We start from the raw sequence: 18,173 nt of genomic DNA, 5'->3' as shown, positions 1-18,173 counted from the left end.
CAAAGTTGTTTGATTTGTACACAGATTGTTTGCCTCTTATCTTATCTGTTTAATTTGGCTGTTTAGTTCCTCACAACATTAATGGAGGCTGAATTGAATGTAACCTATATAATGCTTGATGGCCATGTGGCAGTGGACAAATACAGGTATCTTTATTTTATGATCATGTTTACAGCTTACATTCTGATACTCTGTTGTAATGCCACCATTGTGTGTCTTATCATCATTCATAAAAACCTCCATGAGCCCATGTACATTTTCATCGCAGCTTTGTTAGTGAACTCTGTTGTTTTTAGCACCAACATCTACCCAAAGCTGCTGATTGACTTTTTATCTGAAAGACAAGTCATATCATATTCAGAATGTCTCTTTCAGGTTTTTATGTTTTACTCCTCAAGCTGTTCAGAGTTTTTACTGTTGACAGCCATGGCCTATGACAGGTATGTGTCTATATGTAAACCTCTGCAATATGCAACTATCATGAAAAACACAACTGTCAGTGCTTTGCTGGTTTTAGCCTGGATTTTTCCTGCCTGTCAGATTGCAGTTCCAATTGTACAAATTACCAATAACAAACTCTGCAGTTTCACTTTGAAAGGAATTTTTTGCAACAATTCAATCTTGCATCTTCATTGTGTGAGCTCAGCAGTGCTATCTGCGTATGGTGCAGTTGTTCTACTTAATGTTGGACTCCTTCCGATGCTCTTCATCCTTTTTACCTACACAAAGATTCTTATAATCTCCTACAGAAGTTGTGGAGAAGTCAGGAAAAAAGCTGCACAGACCTGTTTACCTCATCTGATTGTGTTAATCAACTATTCTTGTTTGCTAACCTATGATATGATTATAGTTAGACTGGAATCAGATTTTCCAAAAACTGCCCGTTTTGTAATGACTTTGCAAATAATAATGTATAATCCTCTGTGTAATCCAATCATATATGGACTGAAGATGAAAGAAATTTCCAAACACCTCATATGGTTGTTGTATCAAGCCAAAGTGAACTAATGATCTGTATTGATTCACTCATTGACAAACAGTTCTGCTGTAACCAAGTGAGGAAATGGGAGACGAAAATGTATACAAGACATCAGGTCATACATTGTTTATTAAAATGTGTTTTAAAATGAGATTGGAGCATTTCTTTTAACAATATAATTATTGATGAATTTACTGCAGATATTTAAAGCACAAGTAAGTGGTCCGGTCGTTTTCGCTAATGCTGCGTTCCAGGCAGGCTTTTGAAGTCACAAGCTTCAGGTCACAATTTACGACTTTGTAGCGTTCCAGGCAACCCACTCGTGTTTTTCCGACCTGTTTTACCGGTGAAAGTCACTATAACGGCCACTCGTAACTTCCGACCGGCGAACTCGTACCAGATCGAACTGGTACGACTTCACGGTCGGAAAAATACGAGTTTCCTTGAACGCACCATAACAGTCCTCGTCCCTACGTCGCCACATTCACGGCATCCCTTGGCTGCACACACAGCCCTGCATGCCGTTCTCTCTCCTCATTGGATAAAAACTGTAGGATACGATAAATGTTTTCTCCTCGACTCAGAGCAGAGCAGAGTGACTAACAGACCCGTGTTTCAGACCAAACACTCTATGTAAGTGATTGCTGTCGGAAGATATAACTATTTAAGACTTATATTAACACAAATATATCACTTACTTCTGCTTTAAATATGCAACTTTAAATATCTTCTGTTCAGGAACTAAGGCAGGCAATCATAATGTTATGATTGGTGACATAGGAACCTGCTATAGGAAATGATATATTGTTGTCTGGATTGTGAATAAGCAAAGGACAATAAACTGAATTGAAATATCTCCATGGCCGTACATGCTGCACATGATAATGTCAACTTTAGTGCCAATGTTAAAAGGAGTTGTCTGTTTTTAGTATGACATGAGCAGCAGGATATATTTCTTCAGCATTACACCCTGCATTTGTGATTCGGCACAAATGTGGACACGTGCGAGGAAAATGTGAATTTTGGTGCCTCATTGTCTAATTGTTTTGAAATGAATAATGTAAACTGTACTGTTGTTTCGCAAGTAATAATAATGCTCAGAACGTTCCCCTTGATGAGTTTCATTCTCCGTTCCTTAAAGGTAGGGTTGGAGATCTATTTCTGAAGCATTTGTTAATGAATTGCTTGATATCCTCTTCACATCCTCTTCATCCTCTTTGCAACCAATTGATTGAATGCTTTTTCACAAAAATGAAAAAGTCTGTGAAACGGACAATTCTGTAAAAACACCATCTAATCATCTTGTACGCTTCATTCAATTCAACTGGATCATGATATGTCAATGAAGCTGCCATCTCCCTCCCTCCTCAACGCGTACCACTCTTCGTGCACTAAATCGCATGCAAGTCTTCAACAAGTTGCGAGTTTGGTAAATACTCAAGGCAACATGGGCATCTTCTGATGGAAAAACCACAAATCAGGTAGACCAGGTACTAATTTAACATTTGGGGAACATACTATACAAATACTGGCATGGATTGTCTCATAGATTTAGGCCTCCAGAGCTGATGAAGTCAAATGTAATGGACCTTCTGGAGATTAATTTAATGAGGTCTTTTGAGGATAACATAAAAAAACAACTTTTACTTAAGCTCAAATAGTTCACTCTGATTTATTGAGACGTAAAGGCAGTTTTAAGGTCAGGCATCTAAATGAATTGGAGGGTCTTACATAGGTTATAATATAATGGAATCGCAATGAGACTTATTTTTGTAGTTTGTCCTCATCTATGTTTGTTACTCATTCTGTCTGTTTTATTCAATATGTCCCATTTCCATTATTTAACTTTGGAGAGTTATGGATGGTGAGTTAAATATAACGTATATAACTCTTGGTGGGTTCATACAAGTAAATAAATACAGGTATGCTTATTTTTTAATCATGTTTATACTTTATATTCTTATCTTGTGCAGTAACTCTACTATTGTGTACCTTATTGTGAGTCATCAAAACCTCCATGAGCCCATGTACATTTTCATCGCAGCTTTGTCACTTAACTCTGTTGTTTTTAGCACAAACATCTACCCAAAGCTTTTCATTGACTTTTTATCTAAAAAACAGATCATATCTTATTCAGCTTGTCTTTTTCAATTTTTCATATATTACTCTGTAGGCGGTTCAGAGTTTTTACTGTTGACAGCCATGGCCTATGACAGGTATGTGTCTATATGTAAACCTCTGCAATATCCAACTATCATGAGAAAAACCACCATCTGTATTTTGCTGCTTTTTGCTTGGCTCCTTCCTGCTTTACATGTTTTGGTGGCAGTTGTACTGGGTCGTGAGAAAAAGTCTTGTAATTATAGTTTGAAAGGAATTTTTTGCAACAATTCAGTCTTAAAATTTCACTGTGTGAGTTCAAGCGGCGGACAATGGATGGATGGATGGAGTTCAAGACTGATATCAGTTTATGGTCTGATTGTTTTGATTAATGTTGGACTTGTTCCTGTGTTTTTCATTTCATTCACATACACAAAGATTCTAATCATAACGTATCACAGCAGTAGGGATGTGAGGAAAAAAGCTGCACAGACCTGTTTGCCTCACCTGTTGGTTTTGCTCAACTTCTCTTGTTTGTGTACATATGATATCATTATAGCTAGACTCGAATCTGATTTTCCAGGAACAGTGCGTCTAATCATGACTTTGCAAATGGTTTTGTATCATCCTCTCTTTAATCCAATCATATATGGACTGAAAATGAAAGAAATCTCCAAACACATCAAGAGGATGTTGTGTCAAATGAAACAAAGCTAAATGATGTACATTCACTCTGTATTAACAATTATATTAATATTTATAATAATGTACAGACGTTATTTATCTGATCCCTGGAGAGTATTTTTTACAATGACTTCTCTAAAGAACTTAGTGCAATGTCTGATGACATCATTTTTCAGTGTAATGAAGGTTACAATGACCAAATGCAGATGTCAACATTTTAAATACTGAAAAAACAGAAACATACTGAATATAATGCATTAACTGTGTTCAGTGATTTTAAGTCTTTAACCAAATAATTAATAATATACATAATGATATATATAAATAATGTCTGACTGTTTTGATGCTATATTATTCTTGTTACCATTAGCTCATCTGCTATATTTCTGCAGCACATACACTCATTGGATAAAAACATACACAGATCAAAGCTCTTTGCTGAACAGGATAACCAGCCTTTGAATAAACACAGTGATGCAGCCTGGTTTCCATTTTAATTGATCAAGGCTCGAGTTTCAAGGCAAGGCTGAGCACAACTGTTCTCAAACTTTAACAACTAGGCTATGTAGGTTGTTTGTCTATATAACACAGAAAATGATTTTTTAAAATAAGGCCCTTATAATGACATTGTGCCAGACTGTGATGGTCCTGGTTACACTAATGAACACATGTTTGGTTGCCATACATGGAATGTATTTTTGTAGATGCATCAACCAGTCTTGCCACATGTACCTTTGCTGATATTACACTGATGGAACTGTTGTCATGTGAACTGGTGCCAGCCCAGGAGTCAGGGAATCGAAACACCAACCTCTCTATCAGTGGACTGAGCCACTGCTGCCCTGGTAGAAGAACCAGTTATGGAACTAACACCTAAAAATAAAAAGTAGCAAAGTACTGCACAGATGACACTTAAGGCTCCTACAGAGTCGGCTGTACTGTGCGTGTACTGTGAGCTGTGCGGACTCTGCACGCAATGTCCGTGGACATTTGAGGTTTCATAGTCGAGCAAGTCGATATCAGCTTGGTGTCACATTTAAAACAGGTGTCAAGTGAGAACCTGCAGTGCTGATCACTCCATTAGCAGAAACTGCTGTAATATGACCAAGGTTAAAGGTCAACGTCAGAGTTCAACATTATAACATACAGAATGGAGAGAGGACCCACAGCCTCAGTAATGATAAAGAGATCCTAACTATCCATGTTTTCAGCAAACACACTCTGCAGTCTTTGTCCCACGCCATCTCGTGCGGTTTCGACTGAATTAATTTTTTTTCATGTGTTCGTACTCCACATACGCCATCATTAAAATCTCCAGTTCGGTTGAAGTGAAATAAGTGGCTCTGTTTCTAACTTTCTGCCCTTGTGAATCATGTCATCTGTGCTCCGCTGATGATGGCTTTTGTGTTCTTGGTAAACGTGTTCAGACTCAACATACTCAGGGTTTATTGAACTAAGTCTGATCAGCTGTTCTGAAACCGAAAACTCAGAGTTTTCCAGCTCAGGCTCAGTCAACTCGGAGACAGGGATTTGGCTCAGAGTATGTTGAGCCTGCTTTCTGAAACAGGACCCAGCCCAAGTTGGCTGTTACCGAGAGCTCGTAGTTGGTTTTCGCCTCGTTTCAATAGAAACCAAGCAAAGCTAGCAGGTGTTTGATGCCTCGTATTATGTGCTGGGACCCTATTTGTACTGTTGACGAAGTATGGTGCTGTTCTGACCATTATTTGTGGCTATGAATGGCTTTTTTGATCGTGGTTGGCTCTTGGCTCCATAGGCAGCAGTGTTTTCCTATCTGGCTGCCTGTGCTGAAGTTGCTCTAACTCGAGAAGTTTGCAGTAAGCAAACTTCATCTCTTGAGGGGGTGTTCTACTCGGTCTCACGGTGTGTTAGAGCATGAGTTATGTTTACGCCAGATCATCCCTTTAATGAGAACCTTTGAGAATTACATATTGTAAAAACAATTCTTCAGCCTCAAACAGTTCACTCTGGTGTATGGAGATGAACAGTCAGGTCAGGTCAGGCATCTAAATGAATTGGATGATCCTACATAGGTTATAATTTAATGGAACCATAATAAGTTTGTCCTCATCCATGTTTGTTGAACATTCTGTCTGTTTTCGTTATGTCCCATTTCCATTATTTAACTTTGGAGAGTCTTTAACATGGATGATGAGTTAAATATAACGTATATAACTCTTGGTGGGTTCGTAGAAGTAGATAAATACAGGTATGCTTATTTTTTAATCATGTTTATACTTTATATTCTTATCTTGTGCAGTAATTCTACTATTGTGTACCTTATTGTGAGTCATCAAAACCTCCATGAGCCCATGTACATTTTCATTGCAGCTTTGTCACTTAACTCTGTTGTTTTCAGCACAAACATCTACCCAAAGCTTTTCATTGACTTTTTATCTAAAAAACAGATCATATCTTACTCAGCTTGTCTTTTTCAATATTTCATATATTACTCTATAGGCGGTTCAGAGTTTTTACTGTTGACAGCCATGGCCTATGACAGGTATGTGTCTATATGTAAACCTCTACAATATCCAACTATCATGAGAAAAACCACCATCTGTATTTTGCTGATTTTAGCTTGGCTCCTTCCTGCTTTACATATTTTGGTGGCAGTTGTACTGGGTCGTGAGAAAAAGTCTTGTAACTATAGTTTGGAAGGAGTTTTTTGCAACAATGCAGTCATAAAACTTCACTGTGTGGATCCAAGAGTGATCGCAATATATGGTCCAATTGTTTTGATTGATATTGCACTTGTTCCTGTGATTTTCATTTTCTTCACATATACAAAGATTCTTATCATAACGTATCACAGCAGCAGAGAAGTGAGGAAAAAAGCAGCACAGACATGTTTACCTCACCTGTTGGTTTTAATCAACTTCTCCTGTTTATGCACATATGATATTGTTATATTTCAACTGGACTCTGATTTTTCAAAAACGGGCCGTTTGATCATGACTTTGCAAATGGTTTTGTATCATCCTCTCTTTAATCCGATCATATATGGACTGAAAATGAAAGAAATCTCCAAACACCTTAAGAGGCTGTTTTGTCAAATGAAACAAAGCTAAATGATGTCGGTTCACTCTGTATTAACAATTATATTAATAATGTACAGATCTTATTTATCTGATCCCTGAAGAGTATTTCTTACAATGACTTCTCTAAAGAACTTAAACAGTGCAATGTCTGATTACATCAGTCACATTCATCGTACATGTTTCAGTGTAATGAAGTTTACAATGATCAAATGAAGATGTCAACATTTTAAATACTGAAAATACAGAAACATACTGAATATAATGCATTAACTGTGTTTGGTGATTTTAAGTCTTCAAGATTGTGTTTCTGCTTGTTAACTAAGACTTTCTGTGGGAAAAATACAAATAAAAAATTTATGGAATTTACCATGAGCTCATCTGCTATATTTCTGCAGCACATATGCTCATTAGATAAAAACATACACAGAACAAAGCTCTTTGCTGAACAGGATAACCAACCTCTGAATAAATACAGTGTTGGGGCCTGGTTTCCATTTTAATTGATCAAGGCTCGAGTTTCAAGGCAAGGCTGAGCACAACTGTTCTCAAACTTTAACAACTATGTAGGTTGTTCGTCTATAACACAGAAAAGCATTTTTGAAATAGGGCCCTTATAATGACATTGTGCCAGACTGTGATGGTCCTGGTTACACTAATGAACACGTTTGTTTGCCATACATGGAATGTATTTTTGTAGATGCATCAACCAGTCTTGCCACATGTACCTTTGCTGATATTACACTGATGGAACTGTTGTCATGTTACTAACTGGTGCCAGGAGTCAGGGAATCGAAACACCAACCTCTCTATCAGTGGACTGAGCCACTGCTGCCCTGGTAGAAGAACCAGTTATGGAACTAACACCCAACAATAAAAAGCAGCAAGTACTGCACAGATGACCCTTAACTCTTTCGTGACCACACTAATTGACCTCTAGCTAAGCCCCGCCCCCTCCACTCACTCGGACAAACAGTCAACATTCAGTGACAGGCGCTATGGCAGCTGTCACAGTAGGAGACATTTCACAGGAGGCAATTGATGGTTTTTGGAGACAGAAAGATTAAATATCATCTCGAAGTCACCAAAACTTAACTTTACTGCTATGGCTGCCATTTGCCGCGAAACGCCGATAGCAACGGGCTAACTTCTGTTAGCCTGTCTATGGAGTTTTGCATTATACGTTAGCATTAAGCTAGCGGGCTTTATGCTTAGTTGTGATGCTGGCTAACATCCAAACATCTCTCACAATATGTTGCCTCAAATACGTTGTTGACTTAACTTAGAACAGATGTAGACATCCTTGTTAAGTTTATCCACGTTTAGTTGGTGTTGTGGTCTACTGCATAACTTTATCCAGAGCAGACACTTCTCTCGGTTGAGATGTGGCTTAGGAAAAGGTAAAAAAAAAAACACCCCATGGCCCAGCCTCTCGGGGATACCTAGTGTCGGAGTTGCATGTACCCCATGCACACCGTTTGACCATTTTAAACTTAAAATGTCAAGAAAAAACATATAAAAACGAATGAAAACTGACTAACTGCAATGCATTTCAATGGACGTGGAAGCAGAGAATGTCCGAGTGTATGGGCTAGCTATGCGCACTGTGATTGGCTCATCGTGTTTGGGGGCGTGGCTTAGCCATAGGTCAATTGCTCATCACATCCGCTCCGGACCACATGTTTTTGGCTATTTGTTTACCTTTTTTCTCACGTCGAAGCGAACTCTGTACATCACCTAGAAACGAACGGCTTTCACGTGGTTTAAGAGTGACTTTCCAACGTGCTCCTCGAAAAAACGGCAAGTTTTTCCACCGTTTCGTTCGTGAGTACGAAGGAGAAGAAAAGAGCTCGGTTTCTCCAAAAACGGAGCTCCCGCTCTAGTTTCAGAGAAAAATACACTTTTGTGTCAAGTGGCAATCCGCTCATTTTACCGGTACTCTGCAGTGTGGCATGTCTCCCAAATCATTTCTACGGCTAAATAAATATTTTTGTAGGCAAATCTGGGAGGTGTGGCAGCGTGGAGAGCAGCGGTGCGGGTCTCTGGCTGCAGCGGAGCAGCTCCGTGACACTCCTGTGTGACTGGCCGGCGGTGAGTGCTCTGGGGCGGGGGCGGCCGTTCACAGCACCTGCTGCACAGCGCCCGCTCCGCTGCACGGTGAAAACAGCAGCAATAAAGGGCTTTCAGATCCGAGCCTCAAACCAGAAATGTTTGTAACGGCACCGGAAAAAGTCACCAGATTTGTCGCCAGTTGCTTTTGTAAAAAAAAAGTCGCCAAGAGGGTTTGGAAAGTCGCCAGACTTAGCGAGAAAGTCGCAACACTGTAGCCGACAGCCATAGCACGCTGCACGCTGTCCCCAGAGCAGCGTTCAAGGAGACCGATTACTCAAACAAAACCAAAATCACAGTTTATAAAAAACATTATGTTTTGATTGTAGTTTAAAACAGTTTTTACATATCAGAGGACTACCATATTCACAGACAGAGTACCTGAGAGTGTCTTTTATCATAATCTGTAAAAAAGAAAATGGTTTTGACGAGTTAACTCGTCAATGGTCGTGAACGTTCGGCAGGCTGTGACGAGTTTACTCGTCAATGGTCGCGAAAGAGTTAAGGCTCCTACAGAGTCAGCTGTTCTGTGCATGTACTGTGAGCAGCGCGGACTCCGCGCACACAGTCTGCGGAGACTTGAGGTTTCATAGTCGAGCAAGTCGTATCAACTTGGTGTCACATTTAAAACAGGTTTCAAGTGAGAACCTGCAGTGCTGATCACTCCATTAGCAGAAACTGCTGTAATATGACCAAGGTTAAAGGTCAACGTCAGAGTTCAACATTATAACATACAGAATGGAGAAAGGACCCACAGCCTCAGTAATGATAAAGAGATCCTAACTATCCAGCAATTAAATTAACCTAAGTCAAATATTTCAAGAATGAAGTATAAGCAACAAGTCTCACTGTACAATGTTTGATTTGAAGTGGATTACAATTGAATAAATCAATATAACTATCAAATTAAAATAGACAATAGCCAGGCCACTAGATTTAATGATCACAAGAATTGGCGACCAAAAACATAACCTTGTACATGAGGTGGTTTCAAACCCACGACGTCTATATAAAAAGCACCTGCTTTATCAAGTTAGCTACACAGCAGATTTTATTATTATTATTATTAATGAGCTTTTGTCCCCTTTTCTGAGTTTTCAGCAAACACACTCGGCAGTCTTTGTCCCACGCCATCTCACAATTTTATTTTCCTGTGTTCATACTCGACATACGCCATCATTAAAATCTCCAGTTCGGTTGAAGTGAAATAAGTGGCTCTGTTTCTAACTTTCTGCCCTTGTGAATCATGTCATCTGTGCTCCGCTGATGATGGCTTTTGTGTTCTTGGTGAACGGGCCTCCCTCAGACTCAATATACTCAGTTTATTGAACTAAGTCTGATCAGCTGTTCTGAAACTGAAAACTCAGAGTTTTCCAGCTCAGGCTCAGTCAACTCGGAGACAGGGATTTGGCTCAGAGTATGTTGAGCCTGCTTTCTGAAACAGGGCCCAGCTCAAGTTGGCTGTTACCGAGAGCTCATGGTTGGTTTTCGTCTCGTTTCAATAGAAACCAGGCAAAGCTAGCAGGTGTTTGATGCCTCGTATTATGTGCTGGGACCTTATTTGTACTGTTGACGAAGTATGGTGCTGTTCTGACCATTATTTGTGGCTATGAATGGCTTTTTTGATCGTGGTTGGCTCTTGGCTCCATAGGCAGCAGTGTTTGCTATCAGGCTGCCTGTGCTAAAGTTGCTCTAACTCGAGAAGTTTGCAGTTGGCAAACTTCATCTCTCGAGGGGGTGTTCTACTCGGCCTCATAGTGTGTTAGAGCATGGGTTACATTTACGCCGGATCATTCCTTTAATGAGAACCTTTGAGAATTACATATCATAAAAACTTTTCTTCAGGCTCAAACAGTTCACTTGGGTGTATGGAGATGAACAGTCACTAAAGAAAGCTTTAAGGTCAGGCATCTAAATGAATTGGATGATATGTTATAATTTAATGGACTCATAATAAGTTTGTCCTCATCCATGTTTGTTGAACATTCTGTCTGTTTTATTAGTTACGTCCCATTTCCATTATTTAACTTTGGAGAGTCTTTAACATGGATGATGAGTTAAATATAACGTATATAACTCTTGGTGGGTTCGTAGAAGTAGATAAATACAGGTATGCTTATTTTTTTATCATGTTCATACTTTATATTCTCATCTTGTGCAGTAATTCTACTATCGTGTACCTTATTGTGAGTCATCAAAACCTCCATGAGCCCATGTACATTTTCATTGCAGCTTTGTCACTTAACTCTGTTGTTTTCAGCACAAACATCTACCCAAAGCTTTTCATTGACTTTTTATCTAAAAAACAGATCATATCTTACTCAGCTTGTCTTTTTCAAAATTTCATATATTACTCTGTAGGTGGTTCAGAGTTTTTACTGTTGACAGCCATGGCCTATGACAGGTTTGTGTCTACATGTAAACCTCTACAATATCCAACTATCATGAGAAAAACCACCATCTGTATTTTGCTGATTTTAGCTTGGATCCTTCCTGCTTTACATATGTTGGCGACAGTTGTACTGGGTCGTGAGAAAAAGTCTTGTAATTATAGTTCGGAAGGAATTTTTTGCAACAGTTCAGTCGTAAAACTTCACTGTGTGGATCCAAGAGTGATCTCAATATATAGTTCGATGGTTTTGATTGATATTGCACTTGTTCCTGTGATTTTCATTTTCTTCACGTATACAAAGATTCTTATCATAGCGTATCACAGCAGCAGAGAAGTGAGGAAAAAAGCAGCACAGACATGTTTACCTCACCTGTTGGTTTTAATCAACTTCTCCTGTTTATGCACATATGATATTGTTATATTTCAACTGGAAACAGATTTTTCAAAAACAGGGCGTTTGATCATGACTTTGCAAATGGTTTTGTATCATCCTCTCTTTAATCCGATCATATATGGACTGAAAATGAAAGAAATCTCCAAACACCTTAAGAGGCTGTTTTGTCAAATGAAACAAAGCTAAATGATGTGCATTCACTCTGTATTAACAATAATAATTATTATTATAACAATGTAGAAATGTGATTTATCAGATTCCTGGAGAGTATTTCTTACAATTTCTTCTCTACAGGACTAACATTATCATCTTAAACAGTGTAATGACAGCACATTCATAGTGGTATCATCATGTTTCAGTGTAATGAAGTTCACAATGACCAAGTGCAAATGTTGACATTTTAAATACAGAAACATACTGATCAGTGATTTTAAGCCTTCAAACATAAACAATTAATTGTCATGAAACCATTTTTTTTTCTCTTTTTGTTATATTATTCTTGGTAAGTTGTTTAATGTGAAATTCACAAAATTTCTGTGTTAAATTTTGGGAATTCCTTTTTCTTTTTTTTTTTACCTTTTACTCTTATTTTACTACCAAAAAGAGTTTGTTTTTAAGTACACAAATAAAATAGAAATTACTTTAAATTTATTGAGGTAACAAACAACACTTTTCCTCCATACCTTAAGAACATGCAACATAACACTGCACTATAAATACTTCAAGTACCAACAAAATATTAATGCTTATGAGCTTTAAACTGTTTCCAGTAAAAAAATAATTTCCTTGTTTTTCACATGGCTTTTGGACAATAGGTGGTCATTGCATGTATTTTTACACTTCCAGTCAACAGACTGTTGAGGTTAGTGTTGAGTTTCTTAGTTTTTTTTCGCTGACGCACACAAAGCCGTGGGCAGCCACCTTTCCATGCTGTACGTCGTGTATGGCGGGATTCATCTGTACATTAGAATACAATAGAATAGAATAAACCTTTATTGATCCCCCAAGGGGGAAATTCAATGTGCCAGGAAAATATACAACATAGATACAAAACAAGACACACAAAAAGGTATCAGTGTCAGTGTTCTTTTGTACAACAGTAACAATAAATGGAGCTAATAAATTAAAGATAAAAAATCCTATGTGTCGTTAAAGTGGTGGGGCCTGTGTGTGTGTGCGTTTCGTTTCAGGCACTGTTGTACAGTCTGATGGCTGTAGGGAGAAAGGAGCGCCTGAACCGCTCCGTTCTGCACCTGGGGAGAGTGAGCCTCTGGATGAAGGCACCATAACAGTGATAACAAGTGAAGATGTAAGATAACAGTAGCGCAAGTTTTTTTATTTGAATTTAAAAAAAAAAATATTATAATAATAATAAAAGCTTATGGACTGGTTAAAGTGTATGTGTGCTTGTATAGTTCAGAGGTCAGTGTTGAATGGGGCGTGGGGGGGTTATCAACTCATGGTTAAAACCACCTCTCCACTTCCAGACTCAGAAACACATCCCATACCTGCTGCTTCAATAAACCTCCATGTGCCACAGTGGGACAGCAAGGCCTGCTGGGAGGGGGTACTGTTGGGACACTCAAGTATTTGTTTTGTATTTTGATCAAGATTTTATTTCATTACTCAAAAATTAGGAAAAACATACATGAATTAAAGCCGCAAGCGGCGATGACGGGCCCTCGCTCACCCATGCGACCGCAGGGCCTGAGGCATGTCGGGGCTGTGCCGTGAAGTTGAAAGGGAGAAAAAACCTGGATGGAAGCAAAAAATGCAATGTTTTGTTCATCCACCAGGTGGCGCTAAAAAGTTGTGGGTGGGTGCATTCAGGGGCGGTCCCTCATCACTCGTGAAGTTTGGAGTGAATCGGACAAAGCATGAGGGAGTTATGAGCAGTTAATGGTTCATCTACCAGTGGGCAGTAATGGGATGCATGCAGGTGTGTTCAGGGTCAGTCCCTCATCACACATGTGAAGTTTCGAGGAAATCGGACAATGTTAATGCAAAAAATGGCACTTCCTGTTTCCACTAGGGGGCGACATGAGCGACACCCCTATCAGATGGAAGAGGTCTCCACCCTGGACCTGTGTATCAATTTTCATGATGATACGAGTTCAATAAAGGCATCAAAAGGACAAACGTAATTTCATGGCGAGGGACGACAGTCGCCGCGTCGCCACACGGACGCCATTACTCGTAGCTTCACAGTGTTCATGGTGTAGCTTCACCAAATTGTTCTGCATGTTTTAGAAGTGGAATGAAGTTGATGGGGTCAACTATGTGCCATCAGTACATGTTTAAGGAAAACCTGGCCACTTCCTGTTACCACCGGGGGGCGCTATGAGTGACGTAGGAAATTAATATATGGGGACGTTCAGGGCGGAGCCGTCATCATGTCCAGCAAGTTTGAAGATGATCAGATAAAGTATGTGGGCGTTAGAGCTGTTCGAAGGTGAAATGGCGAGCAAACGAAAAGTCGCCAAAATTCTCAAGGCCCCAGAAGCCACGCCCTTTGACCTAGAGACCTGCGGAGCACAACTTTTGATCAGCATGACATTTCGATGGTCCGTAGCCAATTTGAAGTCAATCGGGTGAAATCCCTAGGAGGAGGAGTTCAAAAAGGTCAAAAGTTCAAATCAAAATTGCCGACTTCCTGTTATGATTTCACCATGTCGTTAAGAGGCTTTTTTGTGCGTCTTGGCATGTTCTATAAGCCCACCAAATGTCATGTGTCTAGGTGGAACACAAAGGCGGGGCTGATGTTTTAAAATTTTCTAGGGGGCGCTATTTAGCCATTTGACCACGCCCATTCCCAGCGACTTTAAAATATCAAATTTTTTGCAAGGCCTGATGTGCATGCCAAAATTGACGCGTTTTGGGGCATGTTGAAGCCTCCAAAAATGCGATCCTTTTGAGAGAAAAATAATGAAAGAAAGAATAATAATAAACAGAGCAATTAGCAATTACAATAGGGCTTTAGCTGGGCGACTTCCAGTCGCCGCTCTAGCCCTAATAATACAGGGCACAAGGGAGTGTAATAGATGCACACAGAAAATAAGATAACTTTAATGTACAATTATATTATGAAAGAAAAAAATGAAAAGAATGAATTAGACGGCTGAATGACAAAATAAGTAAAGATGATAATAAGAATAAATACTATGGTAACTTTAATGTATAATTATACTGTGAGAAAAAAAATAAAAATGACGTACCTCGGTTCAGGGGTCACGGTTCAGGGGTCACGGTTCGGTACGGTTTCGGTACAACAGACACTAATTGAATGTAAAACTAAAATCTGTCTTGTGTTATAAAAGTTAAAAGAAAAAAGAATACAAAATAAAACAAGTGCATTAGGAGTGTTATAATGCCATTCATTCATTATAGAGGGAAAAAAACGTGCACTTGACAACTGGCAACTATTATTCGAATTATTAAATTATTATTATTATTAAAAAAATATTATTAAAAAAACAAAACAATAAACTGACATCAATGTTGGTTTACACAGTTAAATTAGACTAGCAGTTACTTTGGTGATGTTTCTGGTCCTGCCTGTATTCATAAAACATATTAGGCAGCTACACGCACATCCCCCAAAAAACTGAAGACTAGGTGCTGGATCACCAAGAAAGACACAGGTAAGGAAAAAAGGAGACCGCACACTAGTTAAAAGCTCCCGTGACAGTTTAATGTCACTCACACGTTTCGGGCGTCAGCCCTTCATCAGACAAAATGTGTCTGATTATATATAATGTGCGGTCTCCTTTTCTCCTCACCTGTCTGTGTTCATGTCAAGAGGCTTAAAAGCTGCGGGATAAGTTGTTGCACACAACTTGTCTTTTTCCTTGCACCAGTGATTGACATATCGGGTTGAACATGAGCTACGTGTTTGATGCGTTTCTAGCGACTCACCGCGCATCCGTGAAACATCGCCGACGGACTTTGTCCGGTGGACCAGTCGCGAGCATGGATGTATTATGGTCGCGAGCCGCCGCCGCCGTTTGTTTCATTGAGAAGCCACGGTGACATGAATGAAGCAGACAGCTCTCCTCCTCTAACTTCACTCTCTCATCACTTCTCTTCTTCGTCTGCTATGACGGCTGCAGGCAGCTTCGAGGCTCATTACCGCCACCTGGATTCGAGTGAGGACTCGACTTTTTTTTTTTTTTTTTTTAATATTCATTCAGACGTATTCGTCGTGTGACTGTGTGCACCGAACCGTGACCCCCGTACTGTGACGGCACGGGACGAATACATATACCGTTACACCCCTACAAAGAATAATAACAATGATGATAGAAATAAAAATACAATAAAATATAACAATATTGGCAAGACATTTTATAAACAAAGCTACTGGGGGCATGGGCGTGGTAGTGGGGGGAAAAGTGGACCTGACTACCCAGGGCCCGAGTAGAGAGAGGGGCCCATGAAAATCCTGATTTTTTTTTTTTTTTGTGATGTTTTTATTTCGAATGAATTGGGCCCTCCAATTAATTGGTGTCATAATTTATTTCAAATATATTGATAACATCAAATGAGAGAATGAACTTAATGTCACAGTTCTCCCAACATATTAGACATTCTGGGGCCCCCCTCTTGGAGATGCAAAATGGTTTAGTCCGCCCAACAGCGACCGGCAACAACTGTAAGGTCAGACAGTGCGCCCAGATCAGAGACCTGTGTGCAGGACATCATGCTGCCCAAAAAACATAAATCGGGCTATCAGAAAAAGAAAGAGAGGAAACAAAAAGAAAGACGGCAGAACGAGGGGAGGCAGCTGCTGACTGCTTTCTTTCCCAAAGGTGAACCAAGTTAGCTTGTCATGCAAAGTCCAATTAAAGTTAACATAGTCCACTCCAGACAGCTGCTGCTTATATTTGTATGCTCACGTGAAGTCTTTAGCTTAGCTAGCTGCCAACCAGGCTGCTTGCGGCTGTAAGTATAAAGACAATTACAGGCCAGCTAACGTTAGTTGTCAATATTAACCAGTTTCAGAAACAGAGAGTGGCGCAGCCGCAGCAGCTGGAGCAGCAGAAGCAGCAGTGGTCAGTCCTGGCAGCTCTTCTGAAGATGAGATTAGAGATGAGCAAAGACAAGGTGAGATCGTTGTTCAAGTATTCAAAGGCGAGCTCCCCCCTCCGACCCCCCCTTACGTTGGTATATTGGTTCGCGAGGTGGAGAGAGAGAAAGAGAGAGAGAGTGGTGCTGACTGGTAGAATTGCTGTCTAAATATGAGTTGTTTACCTGAAGTTTAAAGTAAGTTAGCCTTTTGGTTCAGTGTGTGTGCTATAGCATTTTGTCTACTAACACAGCAGAGCTGAAAGTGAAACTCCGTGCTGAGATTTAATGAATGATCCATCTAGCAATATTGCTGCTGCATATATCAACATGTAGCCTAAATAACATACCAATATCACTGTAGGCTCAAGTGCACACTAGTAATATATTAATTGAGCAATAACGCAATTTATTATTTTTGTCTGGTAAAAAGCCTTAGCATTGCGGTGCAGTGCTGTGCTTAAAAGCTATTGTCAATGTTCAATAAATTCATGATGTTACCAAAGCCAATGAATAATCATGTTAAATAACTGTGATCTCACTATCAATCAATTTGACAGTTGACATTTTGTACTATTGCAGGCTCTATTGATAAGATGACATAGGCCTTTGATGTACAAAGCAGAAACCAGTCACAACTTCTTTTTTTCACATTGAAACTTAATATTTTTCTGTTCATTTCTACTGTACCTTCTCATTACAAAAGGAATGTAGCTTATTTGATTTGATTCTGAGTGTACAGTTGTCTCTTGTTCTCCTGTTCAAGAATGAATGTTTTACATCAAAATTTGCACGAGTGTCATGGATCAAAATGTTAGTACACTGACTAGCATACGTAAATACTTTGGTTTAAATCAATATTCATTCTTAGCACCCATTGCAAATAATCCTGACTTTGAAAATTCTTGTGTAGATGTGGGATTCAGAGATTGGAAGACCGCTGGTATTACAAAAATTGGTGATATGTATATAGGTGGTGCACTAAAGTCTTTTCAGGAACTGCAAGAAGAGTTTAAGCTTTCTCGAACTCAATTTTATCGTTACTTACAAATGAGGAGTTATTTAAACTCAATTTCATATTACAAAAGTGGTAGTAAGCTGAATATTCTTGATAGTCTCATCATGAAAGCAGCAACAATTAATAAAAAAGTGATTACTTATATATACGATCAGTTGCTTACGAATGATGGGACTATAATTAATATCAAAAATAGTTGGGAAAAAGACTTTGGTGCTCACCTAGATGACCAGACCTGGCGTAAGGTGTTAAATAATGCCAAGAAAATTACTAGATCAGACAAATCACATGAAGTACAATATAAGATAATTAACAAACTGCATGTGACTCCTGAAATACGTAGTAAATATGATGACTCACGTTCGGTAGCATGCAAG

The 18,173-nt window shown here is 39.2% G+C and overlaps 5 protein-coding genes across 5 annotated transcripts in view; all 5 read left to right on the top strand.

Annotated features, from left to right (window-relative positions):
• LOC146965605 (MAGUK p55 subfamily member 4-like) overlaps positions 1-18,173 on the top strand; it is a 245,620-nt gene that overhangs the window by 7,073 nt on the left and 220,374 nt on the right. The window lies entirely within an intron of this gene.
• On the top strand, positions 82-1,008 carry LOC146965639 (olfactory receptor 6N2-like). Its single transcript, XM_085764993.1, has one exon. It carries the CDS (start codon positions 82-84, stop codon positions 1,006-1,008), a length of 927 nt encoding a protein of 308 aa, XP_085621119.1.
• LOC146965638 (olfactory receptor 6N2-like) lies at positions 2,831-3,806 on the top strand. Its single transcript, XM_085765437.1, has one exon. It carries the CDS (start codon positions 2,837-2,839, stop codon positions 3,794-3,796), a length of 960 nt encoding a protein of 319 aa, XP_085621563.1. The 5' UTR covers positions 2,831-2,836; the 3' UTR covers positions 3,797-3,806.
• LOC146965637 (olfactory receptor 6N2-like) lies at positions 5,923-6,852 on the top strand. The gene has a single exon (XM_085764782.1). The coding sequence runs from the start codon at positions 5,926-5,928 to the stop codon at positions 6,850-6,852; it is 927 nt and encodes a 308-aa protein (XP_085620908.1). The 5' UTR covers positions 5,923-5,925.
• On the top strand, positions 10,971-11,900 carry LOC146965636 (olfactory receptor 6N2-like). The gene has a single exon (XM_085766344.1). It carries the CDS (start codon positions 10,974-10,976, stop codon positions 11,898-11,900), a length of 927 nt encoding a protein of 308 aa, XP_085622470.1. The 5' UTR covers positions 10,971-10,973.

Source organism: Trachurus japonicus, chromosome 21 (genome assembly GCF_045865225.1).
Source record: "Trachurus japonicus isolate A0001 chromosome 21, Traja_1.0".
Taxonomy (NCBI): Eukaryota; Metazoa; Chordata; class Actinopteri; order Carangiformes; family Carangidae; genus Trachurus; species Trachurus japonicus.
This window is presented reverse-complemented; position numbering and strand designations above follow the sequence as displayed.